The 18,700-nt window shown below is 42.8% G+C and overlaps 1 protein-coding gene across 1 annotated transcript in view; it reads right to left on the bottom strand.

The window, feature by feature from the left end:
• Positions 1-1,121: 1,121 nt before the first annotated feature.
• Positions 1,122-18,700, bottom strand: part of RUNX2 (RUNX family transcription factor 2) — a gene marked incomplete at both ends in the record, with an annotated part of 157,107 nt that continues 139,528 nt past the window's right edge. The window contains one exon of the mRNA XM_082758108.1: positions 1,122-1,804. Within this exon, the coding sequence (XP_082614234.1) occupies positions 1,122-1,804 (683 nt within the window). The remainder of the gene's footprint in view (positions 1,805-18,700) is intronic.

Raw genomic sequence — 18,700 nt, 5'->3', positions numbered from 1 at the left:
CACTGGCCCTGTGCTTGGCCCATATTCAGGACAATATTTTATTTTGACTGCTGCATATTTGCTCGACAGGCCAAAATATTTTGCTGCCAAGCTGGGCAGCAGCCAAGGGAACCTCACCAGCTGCTCCTCAGGGTACAAATTTTGGAGGGATGAGAGATATCAGTGCCCTCTTCCCCATATCTCCAGTGCCGACTATCCACCAGGAGGACTGCTTAAGGTTTCACACCTTCAGTTCCACCTGTAGGCAAACCACTACAGCTTAGCAATAAGGAGAAGCTGGTGGATTGATCCACATGTGCCTGAATAATTGGTGTAAATTAGCTCGGTCCATTAAAAAAAGAAAAAGAAAAAAAAAAAAAAAAAAAAAAAAGAAAGAAACCTGATAGATTCCAGCCAAGTTCTGCACTGCCTTCAGCTCAGGCTCTCTAAGGATGAGAAATTGAGGAAGATGTTTGGTAGCTCTTCAGACCAAATATGGCTGAGAGAGCTACCTCGCATTGTATTTTGGACAATATATCACAGCCTTTACCTGTTTTGGCAATTACAATTACCCTGAGATTTAAGGCACTGGGAAGTGTTCCAGCTTCAACGGAGCTGCACCACACAGCTTGGCCTGAGAGAAACAGGAATTTATTTGCAGATTTGTATTGTATAGTTTCCTGTCCTGTCTATAGTTCCCATGCTGCTCTGAGGGGTTTTGTCACCTCTCTGAGCATTTTGTCGTGGGTAATTTCTCACCACTTCAGATTTTCCACATTTTCTGTGCAAAACCTCACCAATTTCTGAGTGTTCGTGTGGTTAATGGATGAGAGGAGGGGAGCAAGCACATCTGAAAGGAACGCAAGAAATATAAACAATTTTATTAACAAGACCACAAAACTATTCTTTTTTAATATATGCAGCTGTTTACAAGGAGGAAATAAACAAGTAGGAAAAAACACAGTCAGGTTTGTCACAGCCTGTGTCAGAGAGTGAAATGAAATGGCACAGACCATATGGGCAGGTTTGCAGAGTCCCTTTCCTCCAAACACCCCTGGTGGGGTGTCCCCAGTTAAAATCACCCCTGTGATGTCCACACTTAATGTGACCATGAGCAGGGTGAGCTGGTGTGGAGCCAGGCACTATGGAGGTGGGGTGCCACGCGTCTCCTGCTGTGGTGCCAGTGATGCCGCCAGCTGGGTCAGGGCTCGGGCGATGACGGAGAGATGGCTGTTCATGGTCCGCAGCTCTGCCAGGATGTCGCTCACATTTGCCGATGCCTGCTCGGAGCTCGGGGGCATGGCGTGAGCAGCCGATGGCAGGGACGTGGTTTCTGGAGCTCCATCTCCTCCAGATGTCCCCTGGTGATTTCCATCCCGGGAGGGCTGCAGGGGCGTGCTGCTACATCGCTTCACACCTTCCAGGGAGCATGTCCTTACGGGTGGCTGGTCTTCCTCCTTCCCTCGAATGGTGGCGAGTGTAGCAGAGGCAAGGAAGGGCAGCCAGTTGATGAGGTGGGTGGCACCGCCAGGTGGGACCATGGGCAGGTAAAGCCCAGGGTGCAGGGATGAAGTAGAGGCAGGGGGTGCAGGAACAGAATGGAGTCCAGCATGAACTGTGCCAGCAGAAGCTGATGTTGATGGTGAGATAGGAGATGGTTTGGGATGTAAGGCTGCAACACAGGCAGGTAATGGCGGTGAAAATGATGTAGTACCAGGATCAGAGGAAGAAGAGGGTGATGTTGGAGCTGTGAAAGGTCCAGGATCTTCAGAAGTTGGTGGTGAAGTGGCGGCAGGTGGGGCATCTGGTGTGCAAGGCTCTGAGTCTGCAAGGAAGATACATCATGGGCATTGAGTCACACATATATAAACTGATGTTTGATTTAACTTCAATGGGACTAGGCATTTTTGAAGCACAGGAGAATTTCTGCTAGTGATACTTTCTGTAGGCCAACTAGATAAACTCTAAGGTAAGAGAACATTGTAGGTAAACATGCAGCTAAATAAATATAAATTATCCTTCCAGTCTCGTTCTTCTTAAAGCCTATGGGCAGAACTTCACGTTGTTCTGACTGATATTTCATGGGTATATATTAGATAGTGAATTACCTAGTGTGTATTCCTGGCCAGTTGTGGAGCTAGATGGTAGTGTCCTAACTGACTCAGATCTCCTGTGCAGGTGTGAGGTGTATTTGCTGCTGGAGCTGCAGTTAATTGCTACTTGATAGCGGGTCCCAGTTTTCAGCATTATGATTTGATTGTACAGGTCAACACTAGAAGCAGCAAAAGCTAGTTGGTGGCTTAAACTCTTCAACAATTTTATTTTTTTGCATGGAAGCTTGACAAGTTATCCAATTCAATTTATATGCAGATCCTTGCCTGTAGATATTTATCAGCTTCAGCTATGTGAATCAGCAAAGCAGAGGCTGAGAAAGAAGCTGTTGATGCTGTGCATCTCAGACTGACGCCTATGCCAGTCTACAAGCAGCACAGTGGACCTCCTCCAACGTCCACTGAAATCATCAGAAACATTCATGCTTGGACTGAGTCCACATTATACCGTGTAAGATGATAAAGTAGCCTCTGGGGGATGTGCAAAAACCTGGCAAGTCATTCTATGGTCCTAGGTGTTGTACCCACTGTGCCCAGTTGGTAAATACTGCATGGTAAAGATAATCTTACTTTTACAACGATTCTGAGAGCCAGAAACATATTAGAAAACATCAGCCTTTCAACAGCTTCAAAGATCTGCATACATGGAATTACTATACCATGGCCAGGATCTTTATTTCAGCATTGGGAATGCATTACACAGGAGGTGGTGAGATGCTACAAGAATGGTCTGCATAAGACAGATGGATTTCAAAGCTACTTCTGATGCAATTAGGTGCAAATTTTGAAGTACTTATGTGGGTACAAAGACAAAAATGAGTAGATATATCTAGGTTAAGACAACCTAAAGAAAGCCAAACACTGAGGTGTTAACATCATACTATTATTATTTCTGGCATCTAAAATATCTGATGCTGTGAGAAATTTGTTTTTATTACAGATTGGTTTGGTATTCCAGATAGCAAACTGAAACTGTGTGTCAAAAGCAAATGAAGGCTTTTCCTTGTCTTTCTAACACCAAACCAATTAGACATGCAGCCTACAAAAGTCCATCTTTGTTCCACATGAGACCACCATGTCTTCCCTAAACAAACACACATGTTGGTTGGAGGGGATTATGACACAAAATTCAGCATGCCCTTATGTCACTGAGATTTTTATGGAAAGTTACTGCAGGTTGCTTGAGACAGTTTCCTTCCTTTGTGTATTGGCTCTCTTCCCAACACAAAGCCACTGCCCACACAGGAGCTCAATTCCTGTTCGCTAGAGGTGGGCTGAGGATGCTGGATGTTGGTTTTCCAAAGTGTTATTGATTGGGTTTGGGTTTTTGAAAACAAAAACAAAAATAAAGCACAGTTCAAATCCAGGTGCCACTTCCATCCAAACCACCAAAGCTTGCAAAGGATGAGATGAAAGGTTCAGGTTTGGCTCAACTGTAGTGTTAACCAGAGCAGTGTTTATGGTCCATATATAGCATTGCTAATCCCTGTCTACACTGGCCAAACAAACCAAATTAAGAGTAATGTTTTTCAATATGTTGGAGAGGAGAGGAGGCTCAACAAACCCTGGGATAATCTGGTCTAGCACTATGACAAATAAGTGTCACAAATGATTCTTAAATGGTTAAAGTCTGATCAGGATTAAAATACAAGGAGCAGTAACTAACACAGACAAAAATAGAGACAAAAATCTGGTCACCAAAGGCTCTTCCTTTTAGTTGCAGTCTTTCCAAACATAGCATGGCTTCCCTATCAGAAGCCACAGCCCTGTCATCTCCCTAATCCCCCCTCAAGATTTATTTATGCCATGTAGCCTTTTAAGCACATCTTGCTCAGCTTGATCAGGCTCCCATACTTCCATCTAAGAAATTCCACATGGGCGTCTGGGTACCCGCACAGGGAGCCCGGCACATCCAGGACATGTGGAAGCTATTGCACAGCTCCGCTCAGCAGCCGGGTGTGCACGCAGCTGATGCAGTGCAGCCCGTGCACCCGGGGAGACTTGCTTGTCTGGATGGGATCTGACCTGACTGCTCTGCATCCAGCGACCCAAGCCGGGTACGAAAATTGTAGAATCACAGAATTGCTGAGCCTGAAAGCCACCTCTGGAGACAGTCTAGTCCAAATCCTTAAAACAGGGTCAGCTAGGGTCAGTTGTTTTTTCTCCATGGACAAAATTGCTAGGACACGTTGGACGAAGCCCAGGAATATGGAAGACCTAACCATGATGAAGCATGTCAGCAAGCTGACACAATTGCTTATCGTATACAACAGGGTGATTCTGCATATTTCCTTCCCTTCCAATTTTGTTTGTGTAATCTGAATGTTGCAACTCATCACAACTCTTCTGTTTTTGTTTTTGAGGTATTTTTTGTACAGCTCTGACAGAAAGAGATCCTTCTTAACTGGAGCATTCAGGAGCACGCTCATATTCTGGCAATAATAGATTTACACCTATACAGAGCTGTAGGTGAGCAGGGTTGGATGGATACCTGAAGAGAAGAGATATGCTGAAGTCAAGGTGCTCAGGCAAGTGTAGAGACCTCCTCTAAACATAAAAGCCCAGCTGTGCATGATCCCTCAGTATCTTCCTGTGCATCCAGCCACATATGCCTACAGTCTGCTTTGCTTACTCCCACATACAAAGACTGACTGTTCAAGCAGGCTTCTAGCTTAGAAGAAAAGGAAGTTTACCAGTTATGGAAATTAATCTAGAACCCAGAAAACTTGGGTTGGGATTCAATTCTTCTAAATAACTGAACGGTAAATGTCAATGTGAAGACATTCTCTGAAAGCACCTACATTTTTTATGTTGTACATATAAAGTCCCCAAGAGAAGTCTTAGACATGTAGCCTGTAGCTCTCTGAATATTTTCAGAGATACTTCTTGCTGTGGACATAAGGGAGCTTGGTCTCATCCCTTAGGACTGGTTTACTGAAATGGGCTTCATGTCATCTTTAGCTTCAGCAGTCTACAGAATAGTTGTCTACATCTCACCTGATTTCCTGGCCTTTCTTCTCAGGCAGTGTATTAAATAGTTCTGGCAAGTAATACAACTCATGCTAAAGCAAACTTCTGCCAACAGGGCAGCTGAATCACCTCTTTATTGCTAGAATTAGAAATATATAGAGAATCATGGAACATCCCAGGTTGGAAGGGACCTTGAAAGATCATCTGGTTCAGCCTTTCACAGGAAAGGGTGCCTAGATGAGAATATCTATTTCTATTCTAGAGAGGAATTCTGTCTAGCACCCTTTCTAACTGCATCTTTTATTCTCAAAGAGACGTATCTTCATCTCTTTGCTGACAATAAAGAAAATGGGAATAACTTAGGATAACTAACTCAGCAATGGACACCATGTCCTGGAAATGCCTAAATTTCAAAAGAGAAATTCTATGCCTAAAAATAAGATGACCTAAGATGGATCTCCCATAGAGAAAGCATGGAAGCTTCCCCATAGGGAAACAGGGAACATCTTTGTGTTCCCCATTTACAAGTAACAGGGAAATACTTCTACGTGCCACCTCTGAGATGACTTAGGATCCTCACAGGACTGTAAATAAGCCAGGTGATACAGTAATGAGAGGGAGCAGAGGATTTCCTGCTATGCTACCCGCCTATGATGATGGTTGTTACCAAAAGATTAATGGGTTGCCTGTGAGAATGGGGAAACTAAAGTTATTTTAAATGTATTCATCTGTATGAGAAGAGCATGAGTTTAGCTTTTCAGGCAGTCTTGGCTATCTTAGCTGCTTTTGTTTGACTACTGATTTTATCTGCCTTGCAGGCAAATTGCTGCAAACTGATTTCTTAGTCTTTTGTCAGCTAACAAGGGAAAGGTCTGTGAAGTAGAAACCTTGAGGGAAAAGCAAAGGCGTGATTTTCCACTGACTGGCATGCTGCATGGGACTCAGCTCATCTGACTTGAGCCATTTATCTGGCATCTAGTGCAAGCCAGTCTTTTGGGTTCCTGCAGAGAAAGAAGCACCTCTGAGGATAAGCTGTCCCAGGCTATCAGGTCCCTAAGAAGGGTGTGACACACATGCTCTGGAGTGTCCCTTCCCCTCCAGCACTTCTCATAAATCAGCTATCTTAGCTGGGCTAACTAATTTCTAAATGGCGGAAATTAGGTGATTTGTATATCGATGTATTGAGGAAATTCCTATTGAATCAGAATTGTAAGTGGGTAGCGTTGCCTCTGTGCTCCCATGGATGGCAAAAAATCATGTAGCTAAGGTGTAAGGTGCAAGAGAGCAGAGGCTCAGGCTCCTGCAGTGCTTCGAGAAATGAGCTGGAAGTTTAGCAGGTGATAATCTTCCAAGTGAGTCAGCACTGATCAGACGACCTGTTTCGATGATAAGGATGTTCAGATGCTGAAATGAGTATTGTGGTCACTCCAGTGATGCAGCAACTGCAGGAGGCCTATGTACACCCTCCTTTCTGCTTCGGTTTCTGCAGTTGCTCTTGAGCTAGCGGAGTGCTTGTGTGTTCCTGCGAGCCTGAATGCGTGCACACACTCCCAATTCATATTGCAGCTGCTTCCCAAGAAAGTCTAAATATACTCCTGCCTCCTCTTTCTGGTTAGAAGTGAAACTGAAGTCCTGGCAGCTTGTGGTAAATGCAAGTCCAATAGCAGCATTTGCGTAAGCAAGGGTGGTATTTCTTTTGCACGGACAAATTCCATCTTAGGAATCTGAATCTAGCCTCTCAAAAGCCAATCCTTTTGTGCTGCTCAGTTTTGATTTGGATACAGAGTGGTGTTTCTTTCCACTGCTGGTCTGTAGTCAAGCTTAGAAGGGCTTCATACTGTAATACAAGTTTAGAGGGGATGAAATTCCAGCACCAGATTAAAGACACTGCTGGACATTGCATTAGAATAGCTCTGAACAAAATCATCATTGTGAGCACTCCTGGTCCATATCTACCTACGTGTGATTTCAGAAATTCAATCTGGTTCCAGACATTGTGTCAAGACCTTAATTTTCTAAGAATCCAAACAAATAAAGGCTCTGAACCCTGACATGTTTTTGAGTGAGGAGCTTAGGAGTGCATGTCTAATTCATAAAAGTATTAGGTAAGCTTATTCTAAAGTATCTTTTAAATAAAGCAAATCACATTTCTATCCTAAAAATCTATTTTTCTCTGCATACATGGAAATATCCCAGATGTATATAGATATGCCAGATATTAAAACCCTTATTGAAAAACAAAACAAAACAAAACAAAACAAAAACCAAGTGATTTAATGCAATTAAATATGGGTGTTAAATCTCAGGGGTCTGGTATGAAAAATTAATTTGAAAAAAATGACACATCAATAGATCACAGCATTCAAAATCAGCACTGTTCTTCTAGTTATGAAACTCAAACTCGCTCTTCACTCCCACAATTTAAAAAAAAATAAAATAAGATTTTGGAAATAATTGTGTTACCAGAACCATGCAGTAATGGAGAATGTGGCAAAGTCTGTTTCAGAGGCCAAGACCTTTCATCAAAAATACCCTGACTCTGTCTCTCTGCTGTGAGATTAAACCTGGTTGAGTCACTTCAGCAAGACTCCTTCCATTGGCTCTTCACTTTTTGAGCATCCTAATAGCAATCCTTGAGCTACCCTAAAGATTTTAGATCACTTACGAATTTTGGAGCAACAGAAAGCAACTTTGGAGCAACTTCATAAACTTGTGCAGTTGTGTGCACATTACTTGTGCAGTAATAATCTTTGGATTATTATTATTTTTAAAATTATTATTATTATTATGTTCTGCTAAGGGGGTCTTTTCTCTTTTTTTTTTTTCCAGGTACAATACACCAGGCCTAGCTTGATTGGCTTTATGTGACTAATCACATTATGACTCCTGTGGAGTTGTGCTGTTTCAAAATTTCTTGAGTAACAGTCTGTTATGAGTACATACTTATTCCCATGTCATGCGAACAAATTTGTTCTCACAATTTGTCATGGGCCATCTGCTGTTTCATCTTTGTCTCTGGCTTAATTTCAGTGAGACTTTATTCACTTCCTGACAAAATGTGCATTTTTACACTCATTTGTGACCAGATTTTCCAGGAACCTGAGGTCCTCCTTTGACACCTACGGGACAAATCCAGATTTCTTGAAGTGCTTAGCAGCTCCTGTTGCTTCCTGCAACACCAGAGCCTCTGCGGATGCCCTGACATCTCAACGTGGAGGAGTGGGGGAAGAGGAGGTAGGCACATTGGAGAGGTAATGCTGTTGGGCAGCCTGCGATTCCTCGTGACATTGTTCATTGCCTAACACATTTTTCCCGCTGTGCTCAAAGTGCTGCACAGACGAGTCGCACACAGGCTGCACTTTATGGGGGCCAGACACATGAAAAATGACATGCCTTGACAGGGCCCCTGGCAGAGCCAGGAGCTTTCATCTTCCCCATCAACTGACGTTGCCAACACAGCCCTGCAATGGCTCCTTTACCCTACCCCTGTATTTATGCTTCTTCTGAAACTGGGAAAGCCATCTTTCTTTCTCTTTTGCAGCACAGAAATAAGGCAGAGTGCGGAAATCTGCTATGTATAAAGAGACTGCAAGGCTAATGTTCACTGTAGCCTTGCAAGGGCATTTTCTCTTCACCCACACAGGTTCCCCTTCCTAGCAACTCGCTGAGGATGGAGAAGTGGCTGGAGAGAGGGTTTAGGTCCTCTGAAACTAAAATTTGACTGTTGGCTACTTCCAGAGAGACGGGGAAAAAGCAAAGCGAGGAAAGCATTGTAGCTGATCAGACCAGAAATCCCTCTGCTCTTGTGTTTTGCCTCAGTGAACGGTCAGTAGCTGCTGCCTCCAAGGAAGCTGCTCTCAGTTCTTCATTAGCTGTAATGTCATGGTCTGCTGTAGGAAATTGCCCTGATGTTCCACCAATGAATGAGATTTTTTGGCCCCAAAGAGATGTTTACACTGTCTAGGGTCACCTTTTGTACAAGACAAACCAACAAATTTTATTTAAGATCATTAAAGAGGACTACAAACACATGAACTGCAACTGGAATTAGAGTGGATACTCAATTACCTTTTTGGATCTGTCCATTAGCTACACCGCAGAGAAACCCGAAAGGCTTTTCCTATCTTCAGGCAGATAGCCCTTCCATCACATTTAATTCTTCTGAGTGTCCTGTTTTCTTTCCTTAATAAGAACTATTGTGTTTTTAAATGCCCTTATTATGTTCTTATTAACACTGTAAACTGCCCATCTCATTCCTTTTTCCTTTTTTCCTTTCTTTTTATTTTTTTTTCCTTTTTCCCTTTTTCTCATTTTTTCTTTTTCTTCTTCTTCTTCTTCTTCTTCTTCTTCTTCTTCTTCTTCTTCTTCTTCTTCTTCTTCTTCTTCTTCTTCTTCCTCTTCTTCTTCTTCTTCTTCTTTTTCTTTTTCTTTTTCTTTTTCTTTCTTTTTCATTTCTTTGGAGAGGTTCTGGTTTCAACTGCTATAGCAATTAGTTTCCCAGGTTAGTTTTACATTACGTGATGAAGTATTTCCATTTACACAGCAGATTTTTGATACTAATGAGCCAGATAACACAATCTGTGTGGTGGTACTCTTCACACCTTTCTCAATACCACTTCCTGCTATGTGTGGTCCTAGTATAAATTCATCAATCAGATGAAATTCAGAAAGTATTAAGAGATTAAAAAAAAAAAAAAAAAGAGAGAGATAGGAGATGTCTCTTTTGCCTTTAACCGAAAGTCTGAGGTAACCAGAAACATTATAGAAACAAACCTGAAATTCTGAAATTCCATACATTTTCTTTTCTTTGCTGATTGAGATTTGTTGATTTGTTTATTTTCTTTACATATATGCTCTGAAGCTTTCAAAGAAAATTCAACTGTTTATTAACCAAACGTAGTTACATTAATCTTTTTTTTTTTTTTTTTTTTTTTTTTTTTTTTCCGGAAAAGTATGAGACACAGCATGCAATCCTATGGTTTTTGTAGCCAGTGAGTCAGGTCTGGAAATTCAGTACACATGAGTCAATAAGATTTCAGGTTCCTAAGGACATTGTTCAACTAGCAGTGGACAAGCCTCTGTTGCCTACGCTGTATGGCTCTTCTTGGGCTGATCAATGAAGTACACTACATTCAGACTGGGCTTCCCCAAACCTGTGACATGTTATGCTATAGGTGGGATTATCATCAAGGACTTCTCATGGCAGTATTTCCCTCTGAAATACAGAGACCATGTCTTTCACTGGTATTCAACTTCTGACTGCCTTAGCACAAGGCTTCGGCTAAGTTTTATAGTCCATTACAAGAATTATTATTCTTATAAGAATAGAATTATTATTCTATTATAAGAATTTTATATCATAGAAGACTGATAGTCTAGCAATCCTTGTCTTGTACCTTTTCTCAAGCTCTTGAAACAGTACCTAAATGCAAAAGACAATGAAAAAGAGTGTGGGAAGTCTCTTATCCAACCTTTAGCAGAACCAAGGCTGTTGGCCTTCACTGGTCATCAATATTTGGATGAAAGAGGGTGGCTTGGCATGAGGCCATGACTAGACATAGCACAGGAGACTAGACATGACTAGACATAGCATGTCTACAAGATTAGTTTGGCTGTTGTGCTGCCTAAGAGTCTGCAGGCCAAAACCTCCTTGTCTAGCTAAAGGTGGACACTTTGGCTGTAAAAAGCCCCTAGATCTGAAGATGATAAGGGAATTATCTTAAGTATATGAGAAAACTAGGAACTAACTTGCAGAATCCATTAAATTTTCATATATTTCCCAGTATGCTTCATCCCCAGAGGGATGGTGCCGTTTTTAGGAAAATAATCTTGTAACAAAAATCCCCTGAAACTGCACAGCCTGAGGTGCTTTTTAGAGTGTTCATACAATGAAGAACTGCACGGGCTGTATCTTTCCTATAGAGTTCAACTAGATGGGAGACAGCCATATCTGAACACCTGAATTATGCCAGTCTGGACATGAGTTATCTCCCGGAATGACCTTACTGCATCTTTTTGTGAACTAACCAGAGTGTGTTGGGAGAGTCGGAGGGGAGGAGGCATATCTCACAACCCTTTGTATTTAGATACCCTGGGATTCTTTCCCAATCGCTTGTGTCAGATGTGGGAGAGCTTGTTTACTCCAAGGAAAGGCTTTCGGGAAAGTCCTGAAAGATTAGTTTTACTTGTGATCTAATCTGGGTCCTCAGTGCAGAGTGGGTGAGTGCCAGCCCATGGCCAGACAGGACACAGGGTGCTTGTTTCCCTCCTCAGGGCTCCTGGCCTGAACTGAAACCCCCTCCCAAGTCTGAATGAAATTTTTAACACATGTCCAATGCAAGATGGTGCCCTGAAGATATACCTTTTGTCCTAACTTTCATTTCAGATGCTAGATATGCCCAGGCAATTGTGGCAGGAATCATGGAAATGCTGTCTTCACAAAGACATTTTGTCTTCAAGAACATTTTCATTTTACACCCAAGTCTAGCCGGAGGTGAATTCTTTTGTTTAATGAAGAGCCACAGCTCCTTTGGAACAAAATGTTCTCCTGTAAGCCGGGTGAGCCTCTGGTTTTATTGAAGAACAGTCCTGCAGACCAAGACAATGCTGTACTTCACTACCCTTTTTGAATTACCACTCTGTCATTTCCCAGAGGAACATGATCGGCCGACCACTAAACTCTGCTTTAAGATCTTATGCCCGATCTAAATGAGACAGAATGAAGCCCTGGAGAGATTTCAACCCTTGCTTTGTTGAAACAACATTGCTTTGTTTGGAATGTATTTGCCTTTGTACTGGGGAATGAAAATGTAACCCAGTGCCCAGTTTTGAAATATATAAATACAGCGCTTCCCATATATATAAAGAGGTCCATAGCATATGTTTTTTGTTCCTACTTTTTGTTCTTTTTTTCTCTGAGATCTTCAATCAGTTTTGAAACCTTCCAACACTGAGCCTTGTGCAGCTCGGTGAAGGAGGAAGGTGTCATTTATGTGCTACAGCCTGGAACCCAGTTAGGAAATCTGCAGCAGACTTGAAATGAAACCCAGACCTGTTCTGTGACTACAGCCTTAGCCTTCCCCTACATTCTGTTCAATTACACAAGCCAGTAGCCACCCAAATGAATGTGACACCTGCTCACGGCTTCAGCCAGTGGTCACCACCACTTGCTCCTGAGCCTTCTCCGCACTTTGCTTTATTACCCTTTGATTATGACCTCAAGAGATCTGCGGATATGACACATAGTCATAATGCCTTATGGCTGAATCCTGAGCCGCCAATAGTTGGACCACTGGCACTGGATCTTCTCCCTGCTCTTTCTAACAAATTCACTGCCATTTTAATGCACCTTAGAGCATAGTTTTCATGAAACCAGGCCCTTCCTTTGCTCTTAATGGTGGCACAATGCCTTTATCAGCTGTGTACCAGCAGTCAAAAAATGGGGTGAGAAGCACACAATGAGGGTGGAAGAACAGTGCTAGGAGCTCCCCAGTCCCTTGACTATTTGCCTGCCCACCTTTCCTACTGCATGTCCTCCTGAATAACCGGCTTGAGAAGACATTCACCCACTCGGAGAGCAAACAAACACGTCAGCCCTACACAAACAGAGGCACTCTTGTCTCTCCATCGGAGTCCGCGTCCCTTGAATACCACCAGTGCCAACTCCCATCTGATATTTTGGGCTGCGCAGGGTGGGCTTGGACACCCGCTGGGTGGAGGGAGACACCTTGGCGGGGCAGGAAGGAGTGATTCAGCCTCTCCTCGCTCTGAGTCAATATTTACCCAGGGGCCCTGGGCTTGGGGCAGGGATAATCTCCCTCTGGGGACATGTTCCCACCCTCCTGAGAAAGGTAACCAGAGCTACAAGCCTGAAAGGGTGCTAGCAGCCTTCTCCTGGGAGCATGCCCTCTTTTTTTTAAACTGCCTTTTGGACGCAAACTGGTACGCTGTGGCTGTGTCTCTTTTTCTTGCCTTTTTTTTTTTTTTTTTTTTTTTTTTTTTTCTAATTGTAGTCTGGAGTTTTCCTTAATGGGACAGAGAAGTCTTTGAGACTGGAAATGTGCTCTTCTCTTTGTTTCTGGTAAGACATAACACTGGTCTCATGGGACCACGCTCCAACAGGGATATTTTAGTTCTGCCTGGCTCAACTTCTTGCTGGCCCGCGGTCTGATTGTTATTTGTCACTGGGACTGCAAGCGCCCTGGAACAGAGACTGCCCTCACTGCGGCTGCTCTTCTAGACTGGAACCCTGAATTTGGCTGGGCTTCCCAAGTGTTTCCACGAAGCAAATAGTAACACTAATTTCAGCTGGACACTATACTCCTTGCTTACATTCCTAAAGGGCTCTGTTGTGCTCCTTTTGCCTTCTCCTCCATGTTAAATGCATTGCTAGATTTCAGCCTGTGGGTAGTTGCATCCTGCTAGCAGATGGTTGTATTCTCTGTTTGAGAGATTGAAGATGAAAGAGCACTTTGAGATCCCTTTGATAGATGGAGATAACCTTCTGGCCCAGGCCCCGGCCATGCTTTTGAGAAGGTGTTGAGCATGTCCCATCCTACAGAACTCCCTCTCTTATATACCAGCATGAAAAAGGAATAATTTCATTGGCATCAATGTCTTTATATCAACATAATCATGGAAGAAGGAGAAGAAATAGCCCTGCAGGGTTTTGTTTTGTGTGTGTTTTCTTTTTTCTTTTTTTTTTTTGGGGGGGGAGGGGGGGATGGGGTGGGGGCAATGGGGAAGACATGCTGACTGTAAAACCACAGCAAAATTATTTTTAAAAGAGAAAAATCTCTTTAAGACAGATCAGCCCCTTAAGAAGAGAGACAAATGGAATGAAATGCTACAGTTCAGAAAGTTCTGCGGTATTTAGTAAATAGGGCAGCTGGCTGCAAAGGGAGGAGCAAGTAGCCAAAGACAGGATAGCTGCAAAAAGAGAAAGACCCAGAAAATGAAGTTGTTTATGAATTACATTATCAAAACTTCTCATAGCACAAGAGATGAGATTGTAGGGGCACGTATATTCTCAGCATATGCATGGAAAAATGCAAACCTCAGTAAGAACCACTGAGTAAACCTGAGAAAAGAAAATGACTGTGCCTGGAAATGTTTAGGGGATGGTGTTTGTCAATTAAAGAAATGAAAAGCCACCGTTTGCAGCTCAGTACACAGCAAAGATGCAGGCAGACTAAGTCCAAAGAAGGAGATTTTTCTTTTTTTTCCAACAAGATGAAGGCAGGGAGATCTTGCTCTACTTCATCTGCAAATGATTTTGTTGTTGTTGTTGTTCATAAAACCTGGTGATTATTGAAAGGAGAAAGTTTGCTCCATGTGGCTGGGCAGGGGGTCACAATTACTCATGACGCCAGGTTCCAGTTTGCCTTCAGGTTTGTTGAGTTTGATGACAAGCCTTTACCACTCGGTTTCTTACTTGTGTCAGCAGCTTTCCCAACAGCGCGGCGATGCTCTTTGAGTTGCGCTGCGCAAACAGGAGACCAGCTCAAGCCAAAAAGCATATATTGAGCTCTGACTCCCAACTAAGTAACATCATACTTTAACTATGTTTGGACTCAGACTCATGGTTTGGACTCATCTCTAGTAGAAATACACCAGTGTCTCCAATGATGTATTTTAATGGAAAGAGGAAGCTTTTTAAGGGCACAATGCACGCACCCTGTTGGGGATGGTTCCTCTATATGCCAAGAAGCTCCTCATTCCTGTAGGAGCTGCTTTTTTTACTCACGAGACTGCCTTAAAAAGGGGAGGGGGATTCTGGCAGCTTTGTGAACTTTAAGCATGCCAGAAGGAGGAAAGACCAAAAGGTCAGCTGCCTTGTAAAAGGAGGGTTGCTTGATTAACTTTATGGAAAGAAACTGAGTTGTAAAAAGACAGCATTTTGTCGTTAACAAGGAAGCCAGGAACACAGCCAGCTGGGTAGTCTGTGCTAGGCCAGGAATATCAGGAGACCAAAGTCAGAAGGAGCTGTGATGCCACCAGGAACACGAGGGGCGCCGGACTGGTGAAGCAGCGATGTTGAAGAGCCAAGGGGCAGCTGCCGAAGTCCATAAATGAGTCAACAAGTGAAGTCATGCTTTATCCCAGCTTAGAAGGGAGACAGTAAGGAATCCAAAGCAAAAAGAAAGAAAAACCCTGCATCCGTCTATACATCTGTTCTGTAGGTGTCAATTATACTGGAGACACGGGCATAGAGACAAAGAGCCCATTCTGAGAAAAAAATGTTGCTCAACTTCTCTGGGCATTATGAAAGTGGATACACCTTCAGAAACGATTACTAAAAGCCCAAATAATCCCCGGATAGCTCACACTACAGCTAATACTTTCAATGTAATAGCAGCAGAGGTTTGGAATAAAATGTACAGTCCAACACATTGCATACAACGTCAAATGGAGGCACTGCTCTCAGCCAGTCCTTGTGGCATTATAATTAGAGATGGGGCTCAATCAAAAATCCAAATGTGGAGTGTTGCTGTGAGTCAGCCAAGATGTGCACACCAACATTGTTATTATCCTGAATTTTGTCATTTATAATGAAATCCAAGCACTGCAATCTTCAGGACATTCAAAATTTTGGTCGAGAGACAACCCCAAATTTGGTATTTATCCTTGCTCTCCAAAGCCCAAGTTCAGTCATGTTTAAAAACATATATATGAGTCTACAGGATTTTGGAAGCTCCACTTGTAAGAAAAAAAAAAAAAAAAAAAAAAAAAAAAAAAGCTGCATGAAGCTGAGCTTTCCAGAACTGAGATAGACCTCGGCATCTCAGGACCCCCTAATGAGCACACATCCCCAGTTCAAGCAACCCTAACTTGACCTAAAGGAAAAACACTTAAGTTCCGTGTCTATGTCTAAATGAGATAACTCTGATGAGAAAAGGGTTTCTTTTGTCACAGAAAAAAAAAAAAAAATCTTAAAGAGGAAACCGACTAAAGTGATTTAAAAATACATAACCAAGTCATGGCAGATGCCTGTGAAACCTAGACTTTTGGGGTAAGATCTGCCAGTCCTGCTGAGCACACCATCTAGCACAGCTCCCTTTCTGAGCCTGTGGGAGTATTCTCTGAACAACATCTTGAGCTAAAGGTGAGATGCGAACTGTCATAGGAAACATCCTGGTTCATATGTATTTCATTGCTGACATGCCATATTTCAGTAAGGAAAAGTATTTTTGTAGCAGAAGTGGCTGGGGAGCACCACAAAGCAAACGCACCTGATCTTAGAGAAGTACAGCGGCACGGAAGCATGTTAATGTGCCAGGCACAGCAGGGGCAGGGGCTGCAGCTTCTTGCTGGCCAAAAGAACATTCACAGGCAATGCTCTTTGGAACACCAACTTACAGCCAGGCCTGCCTGGGGAAGCTAAAAATCCAGTGCAATGTCCAGTACTCACGCAGACCCTAGAAAGCACCATTGTGAGCACTGGTACTCTCTCTGTAGGTCGGTTCTTTTCATCCCCAGTCTTCCTGCTGCACTGTGAGGAGAGACACTGTGAGAAAACTAGAAAGCCTGACCACCTATTTGCCAAGCAGCTTTTCCACTAAAGGCCAGATTATCCTGAAAAGATGAGAAAGCATGTGAATTTTGGTTGAATTCACAGTTTTCCTTATATGTGTGCTGCAGAGATACTGTATGAAATGAGCCCTTCTAAGAACCATGGCCTGAGAAAACATACTCTACAGTTCGTCACGTGTTTGTTTGTTTGTTTGTTTGTTTTACTTTCTTTCTCCATAGAAGCAAATAAAATCATCCAAACATCCCAGTTGCTTACTCCAAGCATTGCACAGCTTTGGGGATGATCCATCGCAGTGCATCAACATCTGGCCTCTGCACCTCATTATCCAGGATTTCTTTTCCTTGTAGGCATGGCTAATTCCATATGCTTTGCAGACAAGTTCACAAGCACAGAGTCATTAACTTTTGCCAATACAGCATCTGCACAAAAGATAAGGACTGCGGGCATTCCCTCTTCTGGTCCTGAATTAGATTCACCTAGCAAACACAATTCAACTTAAATATCTGGTAAAATCTATGGAAAGACAGATTTTATCCACTGTGGTAGGAGTGGTGTCAGTCCCTGAAGGAACAAGTTTTAAGAAATCCCTGTGAGATACGTTGAACAAAGATGGACCTGTACTCTTAGCACCAATAACCAGAAAGTGTTAAAGGGTAGGTAAAAAGAGGAATCAGGTACTCCAGTTTTAATTCTTGCCTGTCTTATCAATTTAGTTGTATAGACTTGGATATCTGTACTGGAGTAAAAGTCACAGAATCACAGAATTTTCTAGGTTGGAAGAGACCTCAAGATCATCAAGTCCAACCTCTGACCTAACACTAACAAGTCCTCAGGTCACTGAGAACTTTGTCTGCCTCATGATTTTGCTGTCACCCAAATTGTCCCTATCTAAGAGTAATTCTTCCTTCATGCTGGTACGGCAGTTTTTAGCTCCATGTGTGCAAAACTCATTACAAGTCTTGAATGAAACATGTTAAAGAAGAACAAAACAGATTTGCCACCTTTTTTATATGGAGACGTTATGAGGTTTCCTGTGATTGTCCACATTTTTGAAGATTAGTCAGCTTTTCCAAAGGATTATGCAAAGTGAAAGCCTACAATAGCAGGAGGTTGGGATCAGTGACCCAGAAGGTTCTTCCAGCCCTCTGTTCCTGGAGGCTTTTCCAAGACATACTAAAGAAGTTAAAGACCACTTGTGTGGTCTGAACTTAATACCTTTGATACACACTTCCCACTGATTTTTTCGTGACCGTCATTTAACAGGGTAGAAGCAGGGGAGGCATAGGGCTTCTCTATGAAGATGAGAGAAAGCATTTGTCACAATAATGACAGAGAGCACCTTACAAGCTAGCTGACAGCTCAGGAAACTGAAGTGGACATACATGCCAAGAAACACCTCAACAGATGCAAACAACTTCATCTCTCTGCTCGCAAGACCCCACCTCTAGAATCTTCACTTGCATTTCAGTCCTGGACCTCCTTTCTGAAACCCAGCAGCTACAGCAGTTATGATGGTGGTTTTGTGGTGTAGACACCTGTCCATATGAAACTAATCTGGGACCACCAAGCTCATTTTCCTGTGGCAATTTACCAGCTTACCATATGGCAATGATTTTTGACAGCCATTGTCTCAATCTGGATTCAAATTAGTGATACAGTAATGGAAGATGCCTTGGTCATGCTCTTAGCCAAAGCCCATACTTTACCTAGCTGGAAAGTAGGCAGTGGTGTTGCTTCCCAGTGTTGAGCAGGTATAGTCTCACCCCACCTCCAAACATAGCCCAACTCAGAAAACCAACAGTTCCTGATTTTCAAATGTGCTTTGCCAGCCAAAACATCAACCGCATGCCACCCCCGAGAAGGCCACAATTCGGTGGTTGCACATCAGACCAATTGGCCCATATTTATAAAGTGCTTTGATATCCCAGATGAAAGGACAGTATATAAATGCCCCATTCATTTAGGTTACATACAGTAGCAGCAAACAGAAAAATCATTACCCACAGGGTTAGAAAGGCATATTCCTGTTTATTAATTGAAGACCACATAAAGAATGCTTGGTTAAAGTATTCCTTTTGGAGTGGACATTTCAGTGCCTGTCCAGCGA

Source organism: Aythya marila (genome assembly GCF_965140915.1).
Source record: "Aythya marila genome assembly, chromosome: 3".
Taxonomy (NCBI): Eukaryota; Metazoa; Chordata; class Aves; order Anseriformes; family Anatidae; genus Aythya; species Aythya marila.
The sequence above is the reverse complement of the archived record's forward strand: the minus strand, read 5'-3'. Positions and strand labels throughout refer to the sequence as shown.